At 47.0% G+C, this 20,165-nt stretch overlaps 1 protein-coding gene across 1 annotated transcript; it reads right to left on the bottom strand.

Moving 5' to 3' along the window:
* Nucleotides 1-6,563: 6,563 nt before the first annotated feature.
* Nucleotides 6,564-20,164, bottom strand: LOC122475995 (alpha-1,3-mannosyl-glycoprotein 4-beta-N-acetylglucosaminyltransferase-like protein MGAT4E). The gene is made up of 6 exons (XM_043568147.1): nt 19,952-20,164; nt 10,357-10,440; nt 9,915-10,076; nt 9,062-9,209; nt 8,590-8,686; nt 6,564-7,753 (listed from the first exon to the last, which is right to left on the bottom strand). The coding sequence occupies exons 4-6, from the start codon at nt 9,185-9,187 to the stop codon at nt 6,606-6,608; spliced, it is 1,371 nt and encodes a 456-aa protein (XP_043424082.1). The 5' UTR covers nt 9,188-9,209; nt 9,915-10,076; nt 10,357-10,440; nt 19,952-20,164; the 3' UTR covers nt 6,564-6,605.
* Between the last annotated feature and the right edge of the window lies 1 nt (nt 20,165).

Below are 20,165 nucleotides of genomic sequence, written 5' to 3'. Positions count from 1 at the left end.
CCATAGTGACAGGGCTTCCCTTTGAATTCTAGCACCCACTGTAAATCATTTGATGGCTTATCCTAAATGATGTGGTTCTTTAGGAGGACATTAAGCCCCAAATAGAATGGCCTAGTCAATATCAGGAAGATGTCAGCCTCTGAGAGTGGAGGTAAGAAATGGAACAATTGATCCCTTCGGCCATCCACAGACTAATCCATGCTCAAAGATGCTGTGCGCTACTGGTGGAGATGAGAGTGTGTCCTCAGACTCTATCTGGGTGACTATTGCTCCTGAAAGGAAGCCATAACCTCATCAAGGGTGCTGGAACCTGAGCTAACACTGGTCACCTGGGAAAGCCTCCCCAGAACAGAGTAGTTGCCGTTGTGTTCCAAAATTCTGTTTTTATGTATTTTATTTTATTTTATTTTCAACGTTTATTTATTTTTGGGACAGAGAGAGACAGAGCATGAATGGGGGAGGGGCAGAGAGAGAGGGAGACACAGAATCGGAAACAGGCTCCAGGCTCTGAGCCATCAGCCCAGAGCCTGATGTGGGGCTCGAACTCACGGACCGCGAGATCGTGACCTGGCTGAAGTCAGACGCTTAACCACTGCGCCACCCAGGCGCCCCTGTTTTTATGTATTTTAAATTCCCAGCATTAAGAAAATTGAGAGGTCAAGGGGTGTCTGGCTGGCTTAGCAGAGCGTGCAACTCATGATCTGAGGGTCAGGAGTTCGAGCCCCTTGTTGTGTATGCTTTGGAAAACTCTAAAAATGTAAAAATAAACTTGAGAGGTCTAACACGAAAAAATTGGGGTTTCCAGCTTCTTCTGAAAAATCTCCAGATCTGACAACACGGGGTCCACATTCCTACAAGGCACCCATCCGGTAGAGCTGAGTGGCCCTTAACATGGGGACGCAGGCCAACAGGCCACAGGACTTCCTGCTTTCCACCGTCTCCCAGATACAGAGGCTGAGGGTCCATTGACAGTTATGACAACACTTTTGCTACCGGGTTCCTACACCAGGCCTGCTTTCCCCATCGGTGTTACCTCAGGGCCCCAGTGACCAGCCACTGTCCGGGGAGAGGGTACCCTGATGAGATCTCAGTCCCCTTGCTTGAATGATTAACTTACGTCTTTCTGCCTGGCATACCCTTCCCTCCATTCCTTGCCTGAGAAATAGCTCACCTATTTGTCACCTCCTCTGTGAAACTGTCCCTAATGGCTCCAGACACAGTCATTCGCTGCAAATGGCAAGATTTCATTCTTTTTGATGGCTGAGTAATACTCCATTGTTAACAGGTACCACATCTTCTTTTTTAAAATTTTTTAATGTTTATTTATTTTTCAGAGAGAGAGAGAGAGAGAGACAGAGCATGAGTGGGGAGGGTCAGAGAGAGGGAGACACAGAATCCAAAGCGGGCTCTAGGCTCTGAGCCATCAGCACAGACCCTGACATGGGGCTTGAACTCACGAACTGGGAGATCATGACCTGAGCTGAAGTTGGACGCTTAAGCAACTGAGCCACCCAAGCACCCCTGTACCACATCTTCTTTTTCCATTCATCAGTCGATGGACACTTGGGCTCTTTCCATAGTTTGGCTATTGTCGATAGTGCTGCTATAAACATCGGGGTGCATGTACCCTTTCAAATCTGTCTTTTTGTGTCCTTTGGGTAAATACCCAGTAGTGCAATTGCTGTATCATAGGGTAGTTCTATTTTGAACCTTTTGAAGAGCTTCCATAGTGTTTTCCGGAATGGCTGCCCCAGTTCGCATTCCCGTGAACAGTACAAGAGGCTTCCCCTTTCTCCACATCCTCACCAAACCTGTCATCTCTTGTGTTGTTAATTTTAGCCATTCTGATGGGTGTGAGGTGGTATCTCATCTTGGTTTTGATTTGCATTTCCCTGATGATCCAGGTGATTCTGATACAAGTGGCTTATAGACCACTGTTTTAAAGCACTGTTTTAAGATTTTGAGTTTATGTGTGTAAGGTAACTATGGCCAGAAATACACATGTCTGGAGGGGTGTACAAGCTTAAGAATTTGGTTTTAGACACGTTGAGCTTGAGATGACCATGGAAGAGCTACGTAGAGGGTGTCCATCATCATCTGGAGAGAAGACACTGAGGCTCAGATTGGAGACCTCAGAGGATGCTGCTGACTTAGGTAGTACCTGAAAGTTCATTCAGGTGTCTCTGAGTGATGGACCAATTGAAGGAAGAAGGCATAGATGCATAAGAGTAAAGCACCTTGGGGTGCCTGGGTGGCTCAGTCGGTTAAGCATCCAACTTAATTTCGGCTCAGGTGATGATCTCACAGTTCATGAGATCCAGCCCTACGTTGGGCTCTGTGCTGACAGCATGGAACCTGCTTGGGATTCTCTCTTTCCCTCTCTCTCTGCCTCTCCTCTGCTCACACTCTCTGTCCCTCTCTTTCTTTCTCTCTCAAAAAATAAACATTAAAAAAAAAAAGAGTAAAGGGCCTTGGAATAGTCCCATGTTTAGGGATGGATGGAGGAAACAGTGTCAAGGACAGAGATCATTAGTCAGAGAGGCATGTGGAAATATAGATTTGGTGTAGAATTTATGGAATAAAGGTGGGAAAGAGAAGGGAAGAAGGGAGAAAGATAAGGGAAGTGGGAAGTGTCATTTTATTCTATTTTATTTTATTTTATTTTATTTTATTTTATTTTATTTATGTTTATTTATTTTGAGCGAGCTAGCGAGAGAAAGAGAGAGAGAGAAAGTATGCACAAGAGCAGGGAAGGGACAGAGGGAGAGGGAGAGAGAGAATCCCAAGCAGGCTCCGCACTGTCAGCACAGAGCCCAACACAGCGCTCAATCCCATGACCCTGGGATCATGATCCACGTCAAAACCAAGAGCTGGACACTCAACAAACTGAGCCACCCAGGGGCCCCAGGAAGTGTCATTTATTATATATTATACTCCAGGTACTGAGATAGACACTTTGTATACATTCTCTTGTTTAATTCTAATTGGATACCTCATCCTGACTCCCTTCAAACTAGTCTGCTCAAGATATCCATAGTGATCTTTCCAAAGCACAACAGGTCATTTCGCTGTCCTGGCTAAAACTGTTCAATGATTCCCTATTGCCATCAGGATAGTCTAAAACCCTTGATTTGCTTCTACAGCTTTTTTTTTTTAATAACTGCTTTATTAGGATATAATTCACATACCATAACATTCATTTTTAAAGTACACAATTCAATAGTTTTTATATTCACCAAGTTGTGCAACCATTACCACCATTTTAGAACATTTTTTTTCCTTAAGGTTTTATTTTCAAGTAATCTCTACACCCAGTGTGGGGCTTGAACTCACAACCTCGAGATCAAGAGTCGCTCGCTCCACCAAATGAGCCAGCCAGGCGCCCCTAATTTTAGGACATTTTCAGCGCCCACAAAAAGACACCCCATGCCCATTAGAAGTCATTTTCCATTTCCCTTTTCCCCAGCCCCCAGCTGCTAATCCACTTTTACTTCTATGGATTTGCTTAGTCCAGTCATTTCCTATAAATGGAATCATATAATATGTGGCCTCTTGTGACCAATTTCTTTCATGCAGCATAATGGTTCATGTGTGCTACAGAGCAGGCCCATACTCCCCATTCCTTTTTATGGCCAACAAATATTCCTTTGTATGGTTACACCACATTCTGCTTCATTCATCTGTTGGGCATGTAGATTATTCTCACTTTTTGGTTATTATAAGACTGCTATGAACATTCATGTGTAAGTGTTGGTGTGGATGTATGTTTCATTTTCTTGAGTATAGACCTAGGAGTGGAATTGCTGGATCACGTGGTAATCTGTTAAACATTTTGAGGAACTTTCTCAAAATGGCTGCACCATTTCACAACCCCACCGGCAATGTATGTGGGTCCGAATTTCTCACCAACACTTATTTCCTTTTTTTTTTTTTAATTAGAGCCTTAATAGTGGGTGTGAAGTGGTATTTCATTGTGGTTTTGATTTGCATTTCCCTAGTGACTAATGATGAGCATCTTTTCTTTCTTTCTTTCTCTTTCTTTCTTTCTTTCTTTCTTTCTTTCTTTCTTTCTTTAATGTTTATTTATTTTTGAGAGGGAGAGGGAGAGGGAGAGAGAGAGAGAGAGAGAGAGAGAGACAATGTAGGTGAGGGGAAGAGAGATGAGACAGAGGACCTGAAGCAGGCTTTGCACTGACAGCAGAGAGCCCCATGCAGGGCTCAAATTCACAAACCATGAGATCACGCCCAGAGCTGAAGTCAGACACTCAACTGACTGAGCCACCCTGGTGCCCTGATGAGCATCTTTTCATGTATTTATTGGCCATTTGTACATCCTCTTTGGAGAAATCTCTAGTCATACCCTTTGCCCATCTTTAATGGGTTATTTTTTATTATTATTATTGAGTATAAGACTTTATAATATTCTGACTTTATAGACTTTATAATAGTCTCTTATTGGGTATATAATTTGCAAATATTCCATTTTGTGTGTTTTCTTGCCACTGTCTTGATAGTGTCCTGTGAAGCACAAAAGTTTTTAATTTTGGTGAAGTCCAATTGATCTATTCTTTGATTTCTGATGCTTTCAGTGTCATATCTTAATATACTGTTGCCTAATCCAAGGTGACAATGATTTACACCTTCTATTTTCTTCTATGAATTTGGATTCAATTTTGTATATGGTGTGAGGTAGGAGTCCAAATTCATTCTTTTGCATGTGGATATTCAGTTGTTCCAACACTATTTATTGAAAAGACGTTTATTGAAAAGACTGTTCTTTCCCCCATTGAACTGCCTGTGGCCCTTCTTAAGCTGGTCCTCTCTCAATCCTGTGGCTTTATCTTCTGCCCCATCCCTCCTCCAGCTTGCCCTCCATCTCCTGTCCCACTAAATGATTTGCGTTTTCCCAGATGAACCATGTTCTTTCTCACCTCTTGCCTACTTCTCAGCATGCTGTTTCTTTTACTGGAAAATCTCCCTGACCTTCTCCCCACATTACCTGGCTATCTTCTCTAATTATCTGGCAGGTCTAGGCTTAGATATTCTATTTTCCAAGAAGCTTTTCCTAAGCCCCCAAGAATGTTTTAGGAAGAGCAGATCTGTGCTTCCAAAAGACCATGTACTTAACCCCACAGGGGCTTTTTTTGTGTGCCTCGCACTCAGCAAATACCCAATAAATGGATGAATCCCAGAAGGAAGAAGGCTGTTTCTAGAAGAAACACTAGTGAGTATTGTATATTGCTGCAGAGAGTTAAGGGGAATGAGCTCTGAAAAAATGCAGCTGGGTTTTGACTATTTTTGTCATTGCAACTAGGGAAGAGTTTCAGTAGCTTGGTGGGTGTAGACACCAGTGGGGGAGTTAAGGAGTGAATTGCTGATGACAAAGTGAAGTTTTAGTTACAAACTATTTATGTCCAAGTTTGTGAGGAAAGGAAGAAACTCATGGACACTATGAAACAGCTTAAAGGATAGAGTTAAGGGTTTAGTTTTATTGCTATCGGTCCATCTACCGCTTTTCTGAATTTCAGAGAATTTGACTTCTTTTTTTAAATGTTTATTTTTGTATTCTGAGAGAGAGAGAGAGCATGAGGAGGGGAGTGGCAGAGAGAGAGAGGGAAAGAGAGAATCCCAAGCAATCTCCATACCATCAACGCAGAGCCTGACACAGGGCTCGAACTCACGAATCGTGAGATCATGACCTGAGCCAACATCAAGAGTCCAACACTTAACTGACTGAGTCACCCAGGCGCCCCCAGAGAATTTGATTTCTAACGAGGGTCACTTTCTTGGCTACTTATGCTGTCAGTTTTAGGGACACCCCATGATTTCCCCCCTTACTCTCCTGCTACCACATTACATCTCCCCACCTCTGACTGTGTGTCAATATATGTGTTTAGGGGCGCCTGGGTGGCGCAGTCGGTTAAGCGTCCGACTTCAGCCAGGTCACGATCTCGCGGTCCGTGAGTTCGAGCCCCGCGTCGGGCTCTGGGCTGATGGCTCAGAGCCTGGAGCCTGTTTCCGATTCTGTGTCTCCCTCTCTCTCTGCCCCTCCCCTGTTCATGCTCTGTCTCTCTCTGTCCCCAAAAAAGTAAATAAACGTTGAAAAAAAAATTAAAAAAAAAATATGTGTTTAGACGCACACACACACACACTCTGTGCTCATCTCAGCATCCCCCAAATCTAAACATTCTGGGAGTGACCAAGGCCATTCTCCAAGTTGGGCTAAGCTATATTTGCTCCCAGAAAAAGATAACCTATAAGAATCACCTTATAGGGCATCCAGCCAGCTCAGTCCATAGAGCATGCAACTCTTGATCTCAGGCTCATGAGTTCAAGCCCCATGTTGGGTGTGGAGCCTACTTAAAATAATAAATAAATAAACATAAAAAGTTTTACATATATATAAATTCATGTATATATGTGTATGTATATATGAATTACTTGTTTGGGGAGAAAAAGGAACAGGTCTCTTAACATCATGGTGGCACCCAAAGCATCATAGAGTCTTCTCTCCCTGCCCCTCATTCCCTGACATCTATCTCCCCATGTCACTCAGGCTGGAATGGAACAGCTTCGCAACTTTAATTTTTCACATCCTTAGTGATTTATCTCCAACTCTGAGCTGCTTCCATATCTTTGGGATTTTCCTCCCAGAGGTAAATATGCCTGATTATGAGACCGCCAACCTGATTAGCTTTCACCACCAGCCTTACACAGCTCACATCGTACCCCATACTTTTGAATATCTCCTGATTCACCTGCCCTTCCAAGAGATGGCCCAGCAAGGCAAAGCTGGTACAGTATTGAGGCATTCCCTCGGGGTCATAGCCCAGCTCCACTTGCCCCTTCTCTAGGGCATGCTTTCCATCCACGATGGTGCCTGTCAACACTTGCACTCTGCTCAAGTTCGCTGGATGCTTCAAAATGACTGTCAGGTGGTTCCCTACACTAACATTTTGGGTCCAGAAGAATGACTCATCCAGAGTGTAGGCCTTCCAGGGGAAATGAACATCAAAAACCTTCATATCTGTGAAAATGGCTGCGGGTGGGTTGTCAGGACCATAGGGGTTCTTTTTCCGGACTGGCGTGGCCTTCTGACTGTCATTGGAGGTATAGTAGGAGAACCTGTGGTAGAAAAGGAACGGTCTGCAGAGGATTGGGTTTTTCTGAGCTAAGAGGGTACGGAAGTGGGGGATCAGTCTGTCAAGGGGCTTTTCCTTGTAGAAGAGGAGGAGGAAATGAGCCAGGAGTGGGAGGTCCCTGCTGTGGAAGAGTTTGCCGAGGAAGCCCATATTAGAGAACTCCAGTAGCACCCATGGGTCGGACCTCATTGTGTCCACCTTCCAATGAATGTGGGTGATAAAGTTGGGGGCACACAGGACACTGTCCTCCAGTAACAGGAAGTATTCAGAGAGCTTTGCGGCAAAGCTCATGAGGAAGGCATGATCTCTATTCCGCTTGGAGTAGAATTCCCCACTGTGGGCCTCCTTCCTCGTGTCATCCGTGGTGCGGTAGGCATCAGATGGAGCATGAATCAGTAGCAGCTTCCCTGACAAGATCTGTGGGCTGAAGAGGGTTGAAATATGGGCAATGGTTTCTCTGAGCCCGGTGAGGTCAGAATGTGCCAGATGAACCAGTACTGTGAGACGTTTCTGCTCGATCTTAGAGGAAGCACGGAACAGAGAGACCAGGGTGTACAAGAGGCCGCTTTGATCTGGTCGTGGCACTGAGGAGATCCCCACTGTCAGCCACGCTAAGGAGAGGCAAAATAGGGACAACTGTCAGAGTACGTCGGGTTTGGTAGTGAAGGTAGTCAAAGGGTTAAGGGTTGGGATGCTCTCTGGGACCTTCGCTGTTCCTTTCTTCCCTCTTCTAGTTCCCATCTGTGCTCTCTTTTGGTAGAGGGGGTGTTTAGATCATTGCTGCTCAGAATATGGTCCTCAGTCCAACAACATCAATCTTATCTGGAAGCTTATTGGAAAAGCAGAATCTGGGTTCCTAGATAAACTGCCTTTTAACAGTATCGCCAAGTACCTTCAATGCACATTGAAGTCTGAGAAGCGCTAAACTAGGTGATGCTGAGTCCCTGTGGGTCCCTTTGAGTCGTCTTTGAGCCAGAATTTTGTAGCACATGGTTTAAGTGCTCAGGAGTATTAGCTAACGTTATAGTTACTATAATTCTTTTTGTTTTACAGTTCACCTTCCCAAAGCTCAGCTTTAGGGGAAAGGAAAAGCGCTTCTCCATAAGTCAAGAGCCTACGTTCTTGTCCCAGTTCCACCACTGACTGTGTGACCTCGAGCAAGTCCCTTCACTCCTGAGCTTAGGTCCTGATTCACAAAACTGAGGGATTTGGACTATGGCTCTAAGGCCCCTTCTAATCCAAATGTTCTCTAATCCGGTGATTCTGCCTTCCTGTAACAATGATCTTTTCCCTCCTTCTTCCTCATTCCTGAACTGTCTGCCAGATTCCGATATTCCCGGGAACAGTCCTGCCTTTTTTCCCTCTCCCTTCTTCTTTCCTTCCCAGCTACCTTCTCTTGATGTCCCTACTGCCCTCAGGGTACCCCACTCCTCTCCTTAGAACTCACTCTTTCTTCTCTGCTGAATTGTCTTAATATACTGGAAGGTATGATTCTGCCAGCCTTCCAGCAGTCTCACATCTTTTCTTTTGCCATAATTGTCCTCCTAGATCATTGACAAAAAGCAAAACATGTACCTCCTTTCATAAAAAGAAGAGTGTTTAGCCCCCTAGAGGATTCTCATAAGCTTTTCCAGGAAAGAGGAACTCTCCCTAGAGTGAGCCCAGCACATTCTCGGGATGCCTGACCACTGGCCAAAGCAATGAGGGCTCGAGCACTATTTGCTCTCTTCCTTACCTTAACAAATATTGGGGTTGGGGGAGCAGCTTCTTTATGGACCGATGGGTCCAGGTTCATATCCCAGCTCCCTTTGGAGCTTCCTGCTCGCAGGTGCAAGGGAGCAGGTGCTTTGAGAATCTACCTGTCCACACCATTCCCTCCCTACATCCTCAATTCCCACACTGAGAGCAAGGGTTGCTACTTGGCCTTTGAAAGCCATCACGTTTTGAACATCTTCAGTTTCCCTGGGGGTTTTCAAAGTGACGAGGAGCCACAGGAATCCAATGCCCACTGAGGTTATGATGCCGCGCCTGATGGAACACTGCATGGTGTCTGATGGGATACGGTTCCTATAGCAAAAAGTCAACATGTAAAGCAGCTGGGGACTCTCCCCATCCATCCATCCATCCATCCATGCCTAGAACTTCTCCTTTGTCTCCTGGAAGCTTTCCCCCTCACAATCCCCCATATTCTATCCTTCCTCTTCATCATTGTTAACTTATTTCCAAAGCCTGCCTTCTTATCTGAGTTGGGGACCTGATGGAATATAGCCTTATTCCCTGACCTAAAGAAGGAAGGTCACCTGTCCTGTGGCCTTTGTTGCTTTCTCTTTATAGGTTTGTTTGGAGATTCAACTTTCCCAAAGTTTTCCCTTTTCAAAATGATGAAGGTCAGCTGGGGCTTCAGTGATGAGGCTCCTTTATCTTAGGAAACAGATGGCCACCACCTACCCTTGCTTTTTTAAACAAAAGTCAGTTTATTAAAATAGCTGAACTTGGCGTGTCTGGGTGCCTCAGTCGGTTAAGCATCCAACTCTTGATTTCGGCTCAGATCATGATCGAGCCCTGCACTGGGCTCTGCACTGACAGTGTGGAGCCTGCTTGGGTTTCTCTCTTTCCTTCTCTCTCTGCCCCTCCCCTGCTCGCTCGCTCTCTCAAAATAAATAAAATAACTGAACTTAAAGTATTGCTAAATACTAAGCAATGTGGTGCCTTTATTACTCTTTAATAAAGGATATCCTTAATTTATTCCAACCTTTAATCTCATTCACATACCTTGATCAGAACATGAATCTGTTAACTTAGAATGAAAAAAAAATCCTTTCATGAATGTTGAGCTTTGACTTCAGGCTTATTCAGCCTCAAAAGCACTTGTCTACTGCTCTCTTCCTCTGTTAGTGCCTTTTCTCCGGTGAGAATGTATTTCCCTGGTTGTTTCTAAATGATCAAAGGAAAGGTTTTAATATGCCTCGTCACCTGCTCTTGATTCTGTCCCCTTATACAGTCAGTACACAAAAGAAAAGAAATTGCAGTTGATAATTTCTGTGCTCCCGAGGCTATAATATTCTCCAATCTCCCTGTTTTCTGGATCCTGCCAGTGCAGCATTTTGATAGAGGTTAATACCCTTCTCTCCCTTAGCATTTAGCTTCTTGATAAGAATTATAAACATAAAACTTATACATGGTAGGAAGGCTTCACAGAGTAAACTTTTCTTACCTGGTTTCCTTAAATCAGGACTTTGAGTCACTTAGGTGATTCAGATACAAAGCACTTGATGTCAAGGAGGTGGGCTTCTTTTCTCTAGGACAAAAATACAACGATACATACCTTGATTAAAAAGGCTCTACAGTGACAGCTGAAGGAGTTCACTGCCACAGCCATAGCTCAGTTCTCCTCTGCACCTCCTGTGTCATTTACCAGTCACAGCCAGAGTACTGCCCTCGTTTAGCCCCGTGAGTCCCACAGACTTCTGGGAGAGTCAGGAGAGAGAGAAAAAGAGGAGTTGGGGTGCGGAGCGCCAGTCACTCAGGTGTAATGACAGAGAAGGTGAGGCCAGGCAGAGCAACCTGAGGCCTCTCCAGCGTTCCGGCTTGGAACTAAGCTCCCTCTGTGATGTTACCCTTGTGTCCTCTCCACCTACTCCCCTACCATCGCAGGGATGCGTGTGCCGGCCTTACAGGGGAGCGGCGTGTGCTTAATTATTGCCAGCTATTATTATTCATTCCAAAGGCCACCATCAGCATCTTTTTTTTTTTAATTAAAAACAATTGTTCTAATGCTTATTTATTTTTGAGAGAGACAGAGACAGAGCTTGAGCGGGGGAGGGGCAGAGAGAGAGAGGGAGACACAGAATCGGAAGCAGGCTCCAGGCTCTGAGCTGTCCGCACAGAGCCCGACGAGGGGCTCGAACTCACAAACCGTGAGATCATGACCTGAGCCGTAGGCGGACGCCCAACCGACTGAGCCACCCGGGCACCCCACCATCAGCATCTTTTAACAGAGAAAAGAGATACGGGGAACTATCAAACCTCCCCTCCACCATGCCCTCCACTTCCCTGAACCTCAACTCCACACTCTCCTCCTCAGGGAGTTGTGCCCTGACTCCCACTCCCCCTCACCGGCTCAGGGTGCTGCACCCCTGCAATGACCCTCTTTCTCTTCTGCATTACCCTCTACTCCCTCTCTGCTGGACCATATCCATCATCTTGACCAGGAGCTCTACTATCTCCCAATGGGAAAAAAAAAAAAGCAAAATTCCTCTCTAAATTCATGTTCTGTCCAAATTCTGCCCACTCCTCTGGAACCCCAACACAGCACAACTCCTTGAGAGCATTGCCTTTATTATTTAGCCCCACTTCATTTCACGTTTTCTCTCATCTTACTCAACCTCTCTGCAACTTTTGACATGGTTGACTACTTCCTCCTTGAAGTGCTTTCTTCCCTAACATCATTCTTGCCCGCACTGACCATTCTGTTTGTTTCCTGGCTCATCCTCTTCCCAACCTATAAATGGAGGAGGATCCTAGGACTCAGTCCTTGGCTCTCTTCCTATATGCTCTCCTTGGGTGATCTTACCCAGTCCCATGGTTTTAAGTACTATATATTATACATGCATGTGTGTGTATAACTATCTTCATATATACAATATATGTGTGCGTGTGAGTGCGTGTGTGTGTATACATTATTCCATATCTGTAGGCTTTTACATATATAAGCTTGTGGGCATATACATAGATATACACACACACTGATGACCCAGGGCAGATCTTGTCTGCAGCCCTGACTCCTGTCCTGAGCTCCAGGTTACTCGACTATTGAACGTCTCCATTTGGATGAATAAAAGGTATTTCAGCTTTAACAGAGTCAAAACAGAAACATAGATCTTCATATATCCCCAATCTTTCTTTTAAATAAGTTTTTAAAGTTTGCTTATTTATTATTGAGAGAGAGCACAAGTTGGGGAGAGGCAGAGAGAGAGGAAGACCCAGAATCCCAAGCAGGCTCCAGGCTCTGAGCTGTCAGCACAGAGCCTGACGCGGGGCTCGAACCCACAGACTGTAAGACCATGACCTGAGCTGAAGTCAGACACTTAACAGCCTGAACCACCCAGGTGCCCCCCTATATCCCCAATCTTTTCCTCCACAAGCTTTCCCCATCTCCCTAAATAGCACCACCATTTGCCCATTTACTCAGGGGAAAAATCTAGAAGCCATCCTCGGTGCCTCTCTCCCTTGAACACTCTACGTTCAATCTAATCAGTCCTGTTACCGTTTCCTCCAAAATGCATCCACAGCATGACCTTTTCGCACAACCTCTACCACTACCACATGAGTCTGGGCCACAGTCGTCTCCTGCCTGGACTATTGCAAACACCTTCTAATTGGTTCCTCACCTCCGCCCTCATTCTCCTGTCATCTCTTCTCCACATGGCAGTGAGAGAGACCTTTTACAATTGCAAATCAAATGCTATCCCTCCCTGGCCTACAATTCTCCAATGACTTGTGGCTGAAAGATGAAACCCAAACTCCTGACCATGGCCTACAAGATCCTGTCTGATCTAGCCCTTTGCCTGCCTCTTTGACTTCATCTCCCCTGACCCATTGGCTTTCTTGTGGGGAGGAGCATCATCCCTTGAATATTTCAAGCTCTTTGCAGACTCAGGTCTCCATATATGGTACTCCTCTTCTTGGAACTATCGTCTGTAGAGGTCCCAAGAGCCATCTTCTTCCCAACATTCAAATGTGAGCCCAGATGCTCTCCCTGCCTGCAGTCACTTTGCCTAAAGTAGCCACTCACCACGCCTCCCACCCAGCCTCCCATCACTCCATCACATATCCTGTTTTCCTTAGCATTGATTTCTACCAGAAACCATCTTACCTGTATGTGTTTATTGTCTGTCTCTATCCACTAGACTAGAATATAAGTCCTTGAAAGGCGGGGACTTCGTTTTATTCAACGCTATGTCTACAGCACTTTGCATAGTAATTGGCCCAGAGAACATGCTCAACGAGTATTTATAAACTCACTAATTGTCAGGCATTATGTGACAACGGTGAGTGACCATGTATTTCTTCAACAAACACTGTGCTAGGTGTCAGGGACACCGCAGTGCCAGGACTGTGCGGTGTAACAGGGGAGGGCGATACGTGGGTGATGGTTAAGAGCACAGATTCTGGACTCAGACAGCCTGGGCGGAACCTGGTTCTGCTAAACTTCTTGGCTATGTGACCTTGGCTAAGTGACTCAGCCTCTCTGAATCCCAGTCATTCATCTAGAAAATGAAGATAAAAATGATGCCTATTCTCAAGGGTTCTTAAGAAGATTTTAAGAGATCATTCACACAAAAATGCGTAGCACATGGCAAACATTCAATAAATGTTAGCTTTTTTATTATAAGGAACAAGTATGGTTTTCAACCATGATGGCACTGTCTTCTTTTCCCTCATATCTGGGAGGTCCGCCTTACTTTAATTCCTATGCCTTCACCCCAATTTTACTTTTAGATTCTTACACTGATGCACAGCACTTTGAGAACCTTTCCATAGCTTGTCATTTGATTTCCGCTTCTCTGAGGGCTTTAGAGGAGGCAAAAAGTTGAGGGAGGGAGGAAATGTTAAAAAGCAAGGACACCCCCCAGGTCCCTCATCAACATTGCAGTTATGGGTTGGCCATCTATGACACTGTGCCTCTTGCTATCGTATGTCCTGGGTGTGGGCTCCAGACTTTGCTGGAAGTCAGAGTTCTCCTTTAAGCCCAGGAGGCTGAACCTGACCCACAGGGTAGGGATGGAGCAGGAGCTCACCTCCATTCCAGCATTTCTCTCTGGGTGCCTCAGCTAGTGCTCCCTTGGCAACCATTGTTCTTTCTGAAGGTCTGAAGTGCATCATCCCCCTAGCCTCTCCAGAGCAGGTGGCTCCACACAGAACATGGTCTGATCACAAGCTTATTTGATTGGCTCACACACTTTTTTTTAAAAAAATTTGTTTGAAGATTGAATATGTAGAAACTAGGGGAACTTGGGGCGCCTGGGTGGCTCAGTCGGTTAAGCATCCAACTTTGGCTCAGGTCGTGATCTCACGGTTCGAGCCCTCCGTCGGGCTCTGTGCTGACAGCTCGGAGCCTGGAGCCTGGAGCTTCAGATTCTGTGTGTGTGTCTCTCTCTCTCTCTCTGTCCCTCTCCTGCTTGTGCTCTGTCTCTGTCTCTCAAAAAAGTGAGTAAACATTATATGCTAACTAATGTGGATGTAAATTAAAAAAAATAAAATTAAAAAAATGAATAAACGTTAAAAAAATTAAAAATTAAGGGAGCTTGTATAACAACCTAGACTTTTGGCCTCTCTTGAAAAATTGCAACTTGCTGCCACCCTGGCCTGACTAGTGACGGCCCTGGTAGCCGGACGTGCATTCTCAGTTTCCTACTCTGCCTGGCTGACTTTCCTCATTTACCTTGCCCCCTGCAGGCATTTGAGTCTTTGGCCACTGCTCCAAGTCAGGTCTTGGGAGACTGAAAGACCATGCTAGATCCTGGTTTTATACCAAGCACCTGTCTGGGATAAGGTGCTAAAAATATGAGGCACAAAGTGATCCCTGGGGTTCAAGTGCTGTGGTCAGGGGTAGGAGGAAAATGAATCGATTGCAATGAAAAATGGACGGAAGAGAAACGAGCTGATGACTGATTTTGTATACGATGTGGTCCATATCCTGGAGGACTTACAGAAGACATGAGGGGGGAGGGGCAGTGGCCAAAATGTAAGATTATACGGGTACCAGTAGAGAAAACTCACTGCTTGGTCTAGATCATCTTGAAAGCTGCCCACTCAGCAGGAAAAACTAGCTACAGAGCAGCATTTTTCAAACTGAGGCCGCAATCCGCTCATGGGTTATAAAACCAGCTTCGTGGGTCTCGATCAGCATGTTTGTGTATCACTGTGTGAGGGCCAGTACTGTTTTGTGAAACTTTTGTGAAACTCTTGGTATATAAACACAGTCAAGAAGTGTGAAGCCACTGAGGCTTAGGGAAGAGAATGGATACACGTTGGCAGGTTAAGGGGCAGCGGGTGTGAGATTTCTGAGCTTTAGAGAAATCACCTTGATGTTTGGGGACGATCAAAGGCTTTAGGATCATCATTCTAGTCCTAACACTGTTATTATCTGTGTGGCTTTGGCTAATTAACCTTTCCGAGTCTCAATTTCTCCATCTGAAAAGCGATGACACTGAAACCCCCCCTAGCTCATAGTGTTGATACATCTAAGAGACTACATACCCCCAGCCACTGGCCCTGTCTTATTCATGTTAGAACAGTATTTCAGGTTGTTCATATATCACCCCTTCCTTCCAGGGGAGAGAAGAATTACCATTTAGCGTTTAGTGTGTCTGACCCTGTGTTGGCCACTCAACCGGATTTGGTCAACACTGAATTTCAAATGAGCGTAGGAGATTCGGTAGTGTTTCCAGAAGTCCTGACATAATTAGTGTAGAAGCCATTTTCTTTGTGTTGGAAGACTTTCATCGTGGACACAGAGAATTCCAAACATTCCAACTATCCAAGGCCATAGGGCATGCTGCGAGGGGTGCCCCAGTCCAGAGACCTTAGTTGGGGTGGTGGCGCCCCAGGATGAACAGGGAACGTGAATTTCCCTCTGCCTCTCAGCTTCTCTGCACAAGGTTGCTCTGAGAAAGAGTCTAGGGCCTCTAAAGTGGTCCAACCAGAAGGGGAGGAAACACCCTGAAGCCCTGTGTGGGTAACTCTGCCCCTCCCCACCCCATGGGCAGGGCTGGCCACACACCGTGGGAACTGCCCCACTTGCCAGTGTCTGTTGGAGGCTCCCTGGGGACGGGGCCCAGGCAAGGGCCTAGCTCCTGGGCCCCACACCCTTCACACCCAGGTCAACCAAAGCGCTGAACCCTGGATCCCCTTGGTCTGAGTCAGCAGAGAAGGGATCCCAGAACTGGGGAGGCAGAAAACATGGGAAGGAGGAGAAGATGGGGATTTAGTTATCAGGTGTCTCCCCAGGATCCAGACCCAACTTCCCAGGGACAGAAGCCCAGAGATGAGACCCTTGTCGTGGGATGAGCTGATCCGAAAAGACAGTCCCCACAGCTGGGGGTAGGGCAGAATAGGGAACACAGAAGTCCCACACAAGAGACAAGTCTAGCAGAGGAGAAGGGTTTGCTGGTTCCTGGGAAACGAGCATGGCAGGGAATGGGGGAAGATGGGTTTATCCCACTATGTGGGCTCCCCCATCCCCCACATACTGATCTATTGTGAGATCTCTTCCTGCTTCACCTGAGCAACCAGATGCTTCTCCTGTCCTGTCCGAAGCTCCATCCTCGGCCAGTAGGAGCTACAGACACTCAAGGCCACTTCCCTTCCCCTTGAACAAATATTTGTGAAGTTTCTACCACGTGCCTGGTGCCAGGGCCAGAGACCATTACTCCTTCCCTCCAGCGGCTCCAATCCGGAGGAGAGGCGGGTGTAAGGGAAGAGGGCAGTGTTAAAAAGACAAATCCCGAGTTATGATTGCAGTAACAGTAGTAACGAGACGCTGTGGGAGTACACGAAATAAATAAAACAGGGAGGCCAAACAGGCTGCAGCTCATCTCGAGATCTCATGGATTGTGGGTTTCCACAGGGGACATCTGCCACCAAACATTCCAGGACACCAAAAGTGGTGGGGGAGAGAGAAGATGGCATTGACTCGGAGGAGCTGAGACAAACTGTGAAGAGTCTGAGGAAAGGCCCGTGCACTGGGGAAATTGGGGGGAAGGGAGAGAGGAGAGGATCAGCAGGGCTGGGAAGGGAAGGGTGGTGTGAGAAGGGGTGCAGTGTTTGGAGGGCGCAGACACTGAGGGTTCGGGGCGGAAGGCAGGCGCACCGCAGACACCCGGAGCCCGGGAGAGTGGTCGGAGGCCGCGGGCTGCGGAGGGGGTGGAGAGCGGCCCCTACACGTGCGCTACGTGCGGCGCGGGCCACCGCCCCCTCCCAGGCTGCTGGGGAGCCGGGCCGGCCCTCCGTCCCGGAGCCCCGTCCCCCGGGAGAGCGCGGGGGACTGGCGGCTGGAGGTGGGAGGGGAAGGGAGAAAGTCGCTCCCCTAGTTCGCAGCCCTGGAGCGTGGTCGTCCCGTCGCCGAGACCGGAAGGAACGCGGGGAGCGCCTCATCACCAGGCGGGCGGATCTAGGGGCGAAGGCTGCAGATCTGGGGCGCAGGCCGGGGGCGGGGCGGGCTCGCGGAATGAGGCCTGCGGACGGAGGGGGCGGATGAGGAGGGAGCCCCCTGAGGATGTGTCCAAAGGATCTGGGGCAGCACAAATAGGGGTAGTTTGGGGGACGGCGGCCCGGGTGGGGCGGAGTGTTGTCCAAGAGTAAGGAGGGGGTTCCTGGAGACGTGGCACTCGGAGCGGGGCTTGGTTCCGCTCCGGCTGCCTGGGCTCCAACCCCGCTCTCCCCGAGCAAGCCAAACCGGACCCCGCCCAGGCCTCGCTCCCAAGGCCTCCGGGAGACCCAGCCCCGGGACCTCCGAGCCGGGGTTGCCCAGGTCCGGCCTCTGGGGCGTCCGGCCAGCCCCAGACGAGACAATGCGGCCCCGGCCCCGCCCCCGGAGGCTGATGCGGCCCTGGCCTTGGCCAATCACTGCCTGTGGCTAGGCTCTTTAAAAAAAGAAGAGCCGGCCGCGGTGTGGCTGTCAGCTGGGGAGGGATCCCTCCGCCCATGTAAACACACATCATAAAGGGCAAGGGAAGCGTCTTCTGCGGGGCGGGGGGAGTTGTCGCCTTCCCGGAGAGCCCTCTGGGTCCCTAGGTTCCCCTGACTACCCTGGCAACCGCCCCCTCCCTCAACGTCACGTTGGGTCCTCGGGGAGCCAAACAGCTGCTGCCAGATCTGGGAGCAACAAAATCTCATCACTTAGGGTCAATACCGGAAATGGAGAGAGCTTGGGAGTTGGGAGCGTGAGGGAGTTCTAGTACACGGCTGAGGATTGGGAAAGATTATCCCAGGCTCATTCTTCCTGTGCACCTCAGTTAATAGTCATTACTGATACAAGTCTAGGATTTTTCTCAAAGTTATACTTATCCGGCTTGAAGGATGCCAATGTTAAGTGTGAAAATAGTCTTAACGTTCTCCCAGGAAAGAGCACATGACAGGAAATCAACTGCAGCAAAACCCTCAAAAGCAAATACACCCATGGCAAAGAGCAGCAATGATTCTTCTCCCCAACATTTTATTATGGAAGAATTTAAAATATTCAGCAAAGCTAAAAAAATTTTGCAGCAAATTCCTCTACACCCACCACTTAGGTTCTACCATTGACATTTTATTATAATTTTATCTCATCTCTATCTTACATTGATGACTTTTTCTCTAGTAGGATGCCAGCTGCCCCTTGGCTTAAGTCTCCGTTGCAGTGGGGAGCAAAAAAGGTTTATGTAGGTCCGAAGCCCTAGAGAGCCAAGAAAAGGAGTACCTTCTGCAAGGCCCTTTTTAAACAAACAGTTTAAACATGGGGCCCCAAAACATGGGGCCAAGTATCTCTGGGAAGAGTTTGTTGAAGAGGAGGCTTCTCTCCTCCCCACTTTTTAACTTGAAGAACCCTTAAGGGTAAGAGAGACTTCTTTCATCTAGGTGAATCTGAAAACAGAGCTAGGACGCTGTTGGTCCAAATGATACTTCCATGGGTTTGGCTGCTTTCTGGATGAAAGAGATCTTTTTAGTGTTGAGGTCCTACTTGTTAAATTTCCTCTCTCCCCTTTCCTGGGCAGGACACTAGGCACTCACCCTACATACACACACCCCACCCATGCCTCAACAATGTTCTTAACTTTTAAAATTACTTAACCTCTCTGTGCCTCCATTGCTTGCTCTGCAAAATAGGGGTAATAGTAGTACCTACCCAACGGGATGGTTGTGTAGATTCAATGAGCTAATACACAAATACACGCAAAGCATTTACAACAATGCTTTCACACAGTATTAGATTAGCATTAGATAATTAATAGCTATCAGTCATATGCTAATAACTCTAGATTTACATCTCTATTTCTGATCTCTCCCCTTCGGATTTATACTATTCAGCCTGTTGGATATTTCCAACTGTACCGAAGAAGACACGTCAAACTCAACATATCCAGAAGTGAACACATGGTCTCCCTCCTCATACCTCCTCATTTATATAATCTAGGGAAATGCATTGGCAATGCCCGTGCACCAGCAACCATTCAGGCATGTACCTAGACACCTGAATCAGCCTGGATACCTTAGTGTCCTTCCCCAATTTATCACTATGTCCTACTTTTATCTCCTACATTTGCATGCATTCTTCCGAATGAATAGCACTGCTGCCTTAATTTAGGCACCATAGTTTCTCAACTGGATTGTTTTTAAAGTCTTTGGCTTCTCTCACGCTCAACCTTGCCATTATTTTGCTCCCGGACCACTCTTTTCTCTGTAACCCCTCTCATTCCCAAAGATAGAGTCTCTATCACTTGTTAGCTGTGTGCATTTGGGCAAATTGCTTAAACAACCTGTGCCTCACTGTCCTTATTTGTAAAATGGAAGTAAGAGTACCTGCCTCAAAGGGTTGTTGTGTAGATTAAATGATTAATTATGCAAAGCACTTAGAACAGTGCCCAGGATATGCAAGTGCTCAAGAGTGTTAGCTTATTATTAACATTATAACTAGTGTTTTCTCACCTCCATTTTGTTCTTACTTTCAAGCCGGTCCCCCTACTAGAAAATCCTTCCCCATTATGCCAAATACCTTCGGCCCCTCCCCAGGTTTTACTAAGTGTATATACTTCTGTCATGGCACCTACCACAGTGTACCGACATGACTGATATAATCCATTTATGTGTCCGATCTTCTCCACCAGAGTATTAACTTCTCGAGGGAAGGGACTCTGGCACGTAGTAAATGGTCAATAAATGTTCGCTCCACTGGACCGTAAGGATCAACTTCATCCCGAGGCCGAAGGCCCGGGCCCCGCCCGATTCGGGGGCGGGGCCGGGAGCTCGGCGCGGGGTGGGGGT

Source organism: Prionailurus bengalensis, chromosome E4 (genome assembly GCF_016509475.1).
Source record: "Prionailurus bengalensis isolate Pbe53 chromosome E4, Fcat_Pben_1.1_paternal_pri, whole genome shotgun sequence".
In the NCBI taxonomy this organism is placed as follows: Eukaryota; Metazoa; Chordata; class Mammalia; order Carnivora; family Felidae; genus Prionailurus; species Prionailurus bengalensis.
This window is presented reverse-complemented; position numbering and strand designations above follow the sequence as displayed.

Bases quoted from the DNA above. Each gene is read 5' to 3' on its own strand.
- LOC122475995 (XM_043568147.1), bottom strand. From the start codon at position 9,187: ATGCAGTGTTCCATCAGGCGCGGCATCATAACCTCAGTGGGCATTGGA. The intron at 8,687-9,061 runs GTAGCAACCCTT...TCAATGATCTAG, and splicing joins TGATGGCTTTCAAAGGCCAA to GAGGACAATTATGGCAAAAG. The intron at 7,754-8,589 runs GTGAGTTCTAAG...GCCTCTCCTTAG, and splicing joins AATTCAGCAGAGAAGAAAGA to CGTGGCTGACAGTGGGGATC.